The sequence below is a fragment of the Pistacia vera genome, unplaced genomic scaffold, assembly GCF_008641045.1.
Source record: "Pistacia vera cultivar Batoury unplaced genomic scaffold, PisVer_v2 Contig840, whole genome shotgun sequence".
Taxonomy (NCBI): Eukaryota; Viridiplantae; Streptophyta; class Magnoliopsida; order Sapindales; family Anacardiaceae; genus Pistacia; species Pistacia vera.
Genome location: NW_022196713.1, coordinates 358,183 through 365,893, shown reverse-complemented (window position 1 = coordinate 365,893; position 7,711 = coordinate 358,183). Strand labels below are relative to the sequence as shown.

The following is a 7,711-nucleotide window of genomic DNA, read 5'->3' as shown; positions in this document are numbered from 1 at the left end:
AATAGATCCGAACTCTTTACAAGGTCATTTTGTCATTCTCACAAGATTGTTGGTTTTAATGCAAATAATAACTTACTAATATTGAAAGTCAGTCTTGGTTGGAAACCACCTTTTGAACTTGAAAGTTTAAGGAACTGTTGGTAGATTAATTAAAAAATGTATTCTAAAAATTATTTTAAGTTGACTTGAGTTGGATTAAGTTGAATTAAATCAGATTCTGAAAATGTGTTTGGTAAAATATCAAAAAGTATATTCACGTTTGATAAAATGTTTATAGTTGTTGGATATATTTCTGAAAATATTTTAGATTTTTTTTAACCCTATACATTTTTAATTTAGCTGAAACACTCCCACAATAAGATGTTAAAAATTAACTAAAGCAACCCAGCCACCCGAGGACACAACCTTGGCCACCACCGTTGGGTGGCAATCGGCAATTTCCAGAATGGCACACCGGTTGTTTGGCCATCGTTAACAGCCATAATTTGGCCATCATCAACAGCTAAATTTGGCTAGAATCTAGCCATAGGTCTAGTCGTTTCCGCCAGATCGACACACAATCGCCACATTTGGTCAGTCGTGTGTCGTTTTGGCCATGATGACTTGTGGTGGCTATTGACGGCAGCAACGATGTGTGTCTTGGGTGGATTAATTTTCAGATCGGAAAGGTTTTATGTTTAGTTGGTAGAGTTGGAAAAATGTTTGAGTTGAATAAATAGGTAATCTGAAAACAAGTCCCATCCACTTTTTATTTTTAGACAAAAAATCTTATTGAGTTGGATTAATTTTTTGAATGAATTGACCTAATAAGTAAACAAATACATATTCTATTTTTTAACTAAGCAGATGACAGAATATGATCTAGAATATTAAACACCAGGGGCTAACACGCTGGTGTTGTTATCTAGGACCTTAGTATCCATTACGTCTGCATTCACAAAAGCTGGATTGAAATTCGAGTTTGGCTTATTTTGATATTAGGGTTCTTAATTAAATTTGGAAAAAATTACAATTTAGGGTTGATAATCCAATTCTAAAGTTCTGGGATTAAATTTGAAATTGTCGAATTGAACCCCAATTTCCCGTCCAAATCCACACGAGCTACCAATCATTCAAGAAAAACTCATTATCTCCCTGCATAAGCCGAGAAGTGTCCATGGGTTTTCTAAACTTTTCTTTGGCAGTCTAGATTCCTTGAAGTTCATTGATGATTATATTGCTTGTGTGTTGTTGTTGATGATTTGTTGTTTTTGGGCCATTAGAACCTTTTCGCGCATTAGAGATGAGGAGAGCTAATTTTTGGCTACTGCTGTCGCAGAAACACAATCTGGAATTTCCAGATTGAAGGGGTGTAATTGTCGTATTTCAAACGTTTGGGCTAAAAAAAAAGTTATGGGGCCATTGGAATTATTGCCAAAACAGGTCAAAATTGGGTCACCGCATAAAATGGTCAAAACGGGTCAAACCGACCCATATCAGTGCAAGTCAAGTCAATTGGATCAATGGGTCAATCGATTCACACATGGTCAACGGGCCAAACCAAGTCAAAACCAGTCAAATAGACCCAACCCGGTCAACAAACCCGTAGACCTGACTGGATGCTCCAACGGACGCCACGCACACGTGGTGCGCGTGAGGAGCCTATAGGGCTTTTTTTTGAGCTATAAAATTTTCGGATTTTTCTAATATTAACTTAGAATTATTGGAGCAATTTCATAATTTTTGGATTATGGAAAAATATTAAATACGTTTATTTATATGTAAGGGTTGGTTTTTTTTAATATTTTTAATGATGATATTGCAAGGAAAATTCTGGAAAATTTGTGAAAATTATCTCACTATTATACGTTATTACACTTTGGTTGAATATTGCGGCATGTTACACTCTCCTTGTACTATGTTTTATATCTTATACTCTCAACATTGTCATATGTGGTTAACTATGTATATAGTTGGTATAAACCTTAGGGAAAAGTTATTTTCACTAGATTAAAATGTACAGATTAAATTAAGATGGTCCCAGATAATTGGGTATTTATACACATGAAATCTAATTATGACAATTAATGTAACAGTTATTGAATTAAGTTTGTCAGAGATAATTAAGTATGTATCTCATGAAATCTTATATTTATGACAATATTATTTAGTATCTTAGAACAAATTTAGTGAATTGTCAGAATGTTTAATTGCCAAAGCGATGCGTTCATTGAAGCTTGCAAATTTTTTCATTCGATAAATGACATTATTTTAGTTTTTTACAATATTATTTAGTATCACCCAAATGTTTAATTGCCAAAGTGATGCATTCATTGAAGCTTGCAAAATTATTCATTTGGTAAATGATACATTCTTCATTTTTGATGCATATATTTCTTGCCCAAAGGTGGTTATTATTTGTGCTAAAAATTAATGGTTGCAGAAGGTTAATTTTTTGAAATACACTGGTCTTCAAAAATTCAGTACACTTAAAAGTGATTGATTTTTCATTGACATGTATTTCCTATTAATTGGAGGATAAACAGTGGCCTAAAAATTTTATCTACCCAAGGGGGATAGTCTTTTGAATGCATAGTTTCTCATTAGTTATTTTCATAACCTTATGCGTACAGGCCCTGATAGCATGTCAGTTTTTATGCTAAAGTGGAGTTAATGATGATGCACTAGGAATCCTTAGGTTAGCTTATCAGGTTTTAAAGCTACTTTGATTGTTTATTGCCTATAATGTTGTGGTTGGGACCCTAATAGCATGTTATTTTCTCTACCCAAAGGAGAGTTAATGGTGATGCACCCAGTGTCCCTATGTGAAATAGCTTATGAGGATTAAAGCTATTTAATTTTTGTTGCCCGTGATACTAATATGTTGCATTGATATGTTTCAAACAGTTTCAGTGAACAATAATAATGTATGCAGTTTATTCTTATTTATAATTATCTCAAGTTGGGACTAAATTTTTTTTATAACTACATAGAGATTATTCTGTAGCTTGGAATGCATGGAGAACTAAGCATTTGATGCATGTAATACTATAAAAATATATATTTGGATTTTGCAAAGAAAAATTTCAATCAAATTGAAAACAAGTAAGGTATAGATTGTTACCTTAAGTCCTTAGAAACCTTTGAGACTTTTAATTTCAAGAGAAATTATAAAAGAGAGTATCCATACTAAGGAAAAAGAAAAATTAGGCCAAGAGAGATATATTAGGGTTCTTAGAAATTTTTGATCTCTATTCTAAAATTGATATATCATTTTCTTTATACATGTAGCCTTGTAAACAATTCAATAATTGTTTTGGACTTCCTTAAACAATTCCATAATTGTTTTAGTTGTGTAAATAATTTCATAATTAGTATGAAATTATTAAACTTCTTTATATAATGACATTGGATTAACATTTACTCATAATTAACAATTTAACTTTTAAAATGTTCATAATTACAAATATAACCCTATGAATCCAATTCAATGATAATAATATATAAATGTCTTTATTATCCTTGTTAGGTGCTAGCCAACCTTGGATAATCAATTCTCTTTGCCTATTTTTCTATTCTCTTTAGTTTTTTATGCGTGGCCTCCTATGCTCACTATGGTTTAGCCTTGGGCCCAATATCATAGTCTATTTCGATATGTTTCATTATAACTCTTTATGACCGAAACTCCCACTGACTATGGTAGGCATTTAGCAATACTCTATAACCCCTAAGTCACAATGAAAATATACTCCAAGGAACCATTTTATAATTATATGAGCCGTGTAGTTAAGTCATTTCGTTGTCTAATCCCAATTAAGAATAGATTCACAGTATATCAAAATCCTTATCTTAATCTTATATCAAATTGACAATTAATACATTTCGAATGTGTCATCATGAAACAACTTTTCAGTTAACATTTTATATACCCCGACCGGAGATTTTCATTTCGTATATTGACATTGGTTTGGGAACTTGATATCAAACTATATCAACTCAACGGATCTCGTCTTGACTATCACCTATCTTCACACACAAATAACGCATGGCTAGATCGACTTCTTACACGTGACATGACTAGTCCCATGTTTATACACCATATGAATCACATGTATCTATGTAGAATTCAACCTTGACATATCAGGTCTAAGGATTAATGATACACTAATATGATCTTACGATGTATCATTGAGTACATTTTAAATGTTCATGTGATTCATCGTGAATGGTCATATTCAATAAATAGTCTATAACCATTTATCCATACTAATGCCCTAGTAACATAACTCTTATAATCACCTACACTAATGCCATCACATGATATTTAATTGAGACATTTAGCATGTCTTATTGCCCAATTAACATTACTTACGTAGGGAATTCTTCGATGATTTGATCTTCTAAAGATATGTATCATCCGGATATTTCATATGTATTATAAATAATATAAATGAAGTAGTACACATACATCTGAAATCATAACTTTTTCTTTTATTCTTAAAATAATATTTATAAGATATAATGCTTTAAAACCAACAACACGATTGTGATTGTTTCTTAGGAGATATACTAACTTATTCCGATAATAAAGTATCACTGTAGAAAGGTAACATCAACTATCATCGCCACTCTAAAAGTGATCAGAAGCACATTCTTCTTCGTAAAACTGAATTGCATTGATTACTGTGTTATGAATAATGCGCATATTTTGCATATGATAAGCTCCTAGAATAGAAGCGAATGGACTGGGCATTAATGCTACACAGAAAAATCCTTCATTAAATTCCATGTGCACAAACCTGCTATGTACTACGTAGTCTGCTCCTTGGAAATGATAGGTCAATGGTAGATAATCTCTAAAACCTTCTCTTCCGACATAACAAAGATTGAACCTTATATTGCTAGTGGGATGTGGTAATACTCTCACAAGATTATAAGAATCATAGTGTAGACTAAATGCTGTTGTCACCAATTCAAAAACATTGAGCCCACTAGTGGAACTTGTGGTGAGTGTGCTAAATGGATTTCCTGAATCTATCAAAATACCGTGACCGAGTGTAGCGTCGAAGGAACCTGGTGGTAAATATAAGCGATACCTTCCAACACTTATATCTATAAGATCAAGATAATAAAAACTTCTGCCTACAAAACTTATAAAGGGCGTTGTTGGAATGTTTCCTTCAGGTAATTGAACATCATCCCCAAACCTGAGTATATGAGGATGAACATCGAATGGATAATTTTGATCATAAGGAACAATACAATAAGAGAAAACACCACCAATTGTTTCATGCAATTGGCTCACTAGTGAGGTAGGATCTAAGTCTAATCCCAAGATCCCGGAAATCCTATTAGATGGTTGATTACCGAAGTTGAAATTTATGTTGTCATTCGAGCAGCCGAAGAGAACAGTAAATTCTTCGTCATCAAAGTCTCTATTTGTAAAATGAAATGATTCCGAGGAGAGATAACCTTTTGTTGGCCCAGAAGCAGTTGGACCATCACCATATGTTATAGTGTAGACGCAATCGCCATTAACACATCGGAAAACGCTGGATGGTTCATTGTAGTTACAAAGAGGGTGATCACAATTAACTCTATGGTAAGAAGAGGAAGCTTGTGAATTGTATATGGGATAACTTTGTTGGAAACAATTTATGCAAGGTTTACATTGTGTCCAAGTTAAGTGACCACCGGTGTCCACCATTAAATACACAGGCTGCACTGGGTTTCCAATCATCATATACGCAATATAGAATAGATATTGACGGTCTAGAACAGACAAAAGCTTGTCATCACTGAATGTTGCATTTTGAGTAAAACGTAATTTCGTTAGTTTAGCTTTGGCCAGGGTGATATTAACCCTTCTTTCAACTCTTTCGTGGTGAGTAAGGTTAGGTTGATATAAAGGGGACTCACTAGAGTCTATTGGGATGAGCTTAATGCTGAATCCTGAAGATTTTGAAGCTGCAAAACTAAATCTAGAAAATATAACTAGACTTAGAAATACTAAAGCTATTCGTAAGTACTGAGTTGCTTCCATTCAGGATGTTTAAGGAATTAATAGTCCTACCCAAGTATTTATAGTATTGGTCACAACAACCTTATAACTAACTTAAATTAAAAAAAAAAAAAATTCTTCTAATTATTTCCATCTCATTAGTATAAAACAGAAATTAACTAATAAATGATATAGAATAAGCTAATATTAGAATTTTGCTAAAAAGGAAAAAAAGAGTTAATAATTGATGCTAAACATTGATACAACCCATGTTAACAAATGATGTCTAAAAATGTTACGATGCTAACAATGCCTACTTTAAAGATAAAGGGCATGAAGCTCTAATCAAATTGATTAAATTTAACAGCCTAAAATCAAGTGATAAAGTGATACATAAAATAACTACTTATAACAATTCATTGACAACTGTTGGATATATATATATATGTATGTTCAAATTAGTTTAAAAATTGAAATTCCTATAATCCGACCCCGCTATATATAGATATATAAATTCTCGTTGGGGAAGTATTTAACACATTTCATTTTCTTACATTTCAGTAACCATTAAGATTAAGAGTTTTATTTGATACATTTTATTCATCTATTTAATTTGAGGATTCTAATTATATTTTTATAATATTTTGGCTAAATAAGAGAAGAAGTGAAAAGACCCTCAGAGGATTTTAATACTACCTTGGGTTAAGTTTAAAGTTTTGAATGGAAAATCCCTAAATATTTTTAGAAAATATACTTTCTTTTCCAAGCATGTTTGATTTAAAGCGTACTCATTCCATTGAAATTTTATTAAAGACCTTGCTGAGCCAAATTTTATTTTACTGGCTCGAACACCTTCCAATATCAATGAATCTTTATTTGTTTCATATTGATATGATTTAAAAATTTAGTATTTTATTCGAATAAACTTCAATAAGTTAAAGTGAGTAAGATTAATTCTATTAATAGCCACTAAAGGTTAATAATGATATTAATGAAGTCAGTTTGTGAAATTTTAATTGACTTGGGAATAACGTTGATATAGAAATGTTAGAAGTTTTAGACTTAAAAGATTATTTTCCCATAATCAATATATTTTTAAGAATGATGAAGCCAATATATTTTCCCTTGGACCACGTTAAAGCCTGCAAGCACTTAAGATTGTTAAAAATTCAAGCACTTTCTAACTTGATTTTGCCTTGGGATAATTGAAGAATTACGAAAAAAATAAAGAAAATTGAAAGAATTTTGAGAGAAAAAAAATCTAGAACCACGTTAAGAGGTCTGAGCGGGATTACAACTACTGTAGGGTAAAACACATCATTTTACACAATGGTCCTTTACAATTACAAGAAAGTCCAATAGCTTCTGAAACTTAACACATTGGTCATTCATCAAATTATTTGCACTGATTTTCTAGAAGATTCATCAACTGCACACACCTCCAACTACTATCAACCTCCAACTGTTATTAAATTTTCTACAAATAAAAAAAAAAAAAAATCGCTGCCTATTTCCACAAAATAGTTAAGCAGGGAAAAATAATGTAACTTTCAACTTGTCACCTAACATCTTAAACATGTTTCCAGGCAGTACTTTGGTCAAACCATCTACTCTTTGATATTCAATAGCTCCTGATAAGAGTTTGAAAGTATATATTTTATTGGTGATTTAATTGGATTATTTGTGGAAAAATGTGTTTAAATTGTGGAATTTGAATTAATTATTTCATAA

The 7,711-nt window shown here is 31.8% G+C and overlaps 1 protein-coding gene across 1 annotated transcript; it reads right to left on the bottom strand.

The window, feature by feature from the left end:
• Nucleotides 1-4,609: 4,609 nt before the first annotated feature.
• LOC116118315 (aspartic proteinase CDR1-like) lies at nt 4,610-6,022 on the bottom strand. Its single transcript, XM_031404304.1, has one exon. The coding sequence runs from the start codon at nt 6,020-6,022 to the stop codon at nt 4,610-4,612; it is 1,413 nt and encodes a 470-aa protein (XP_031260164.1).
• Between the last annotated feature and the right edge of the window lie 1,689 nt (nt 6,023-7,711).

Bases quoted from the DNA above. Each gene is read 5' to 3' on its own strand.
- LOC116118315 (XM_031404304.1), bottom strand. From the start codon at position 6,022: ATGGAAGCAACTCAGTACTTACGAATAGCTTTAGTATTTCTAAGTCTA.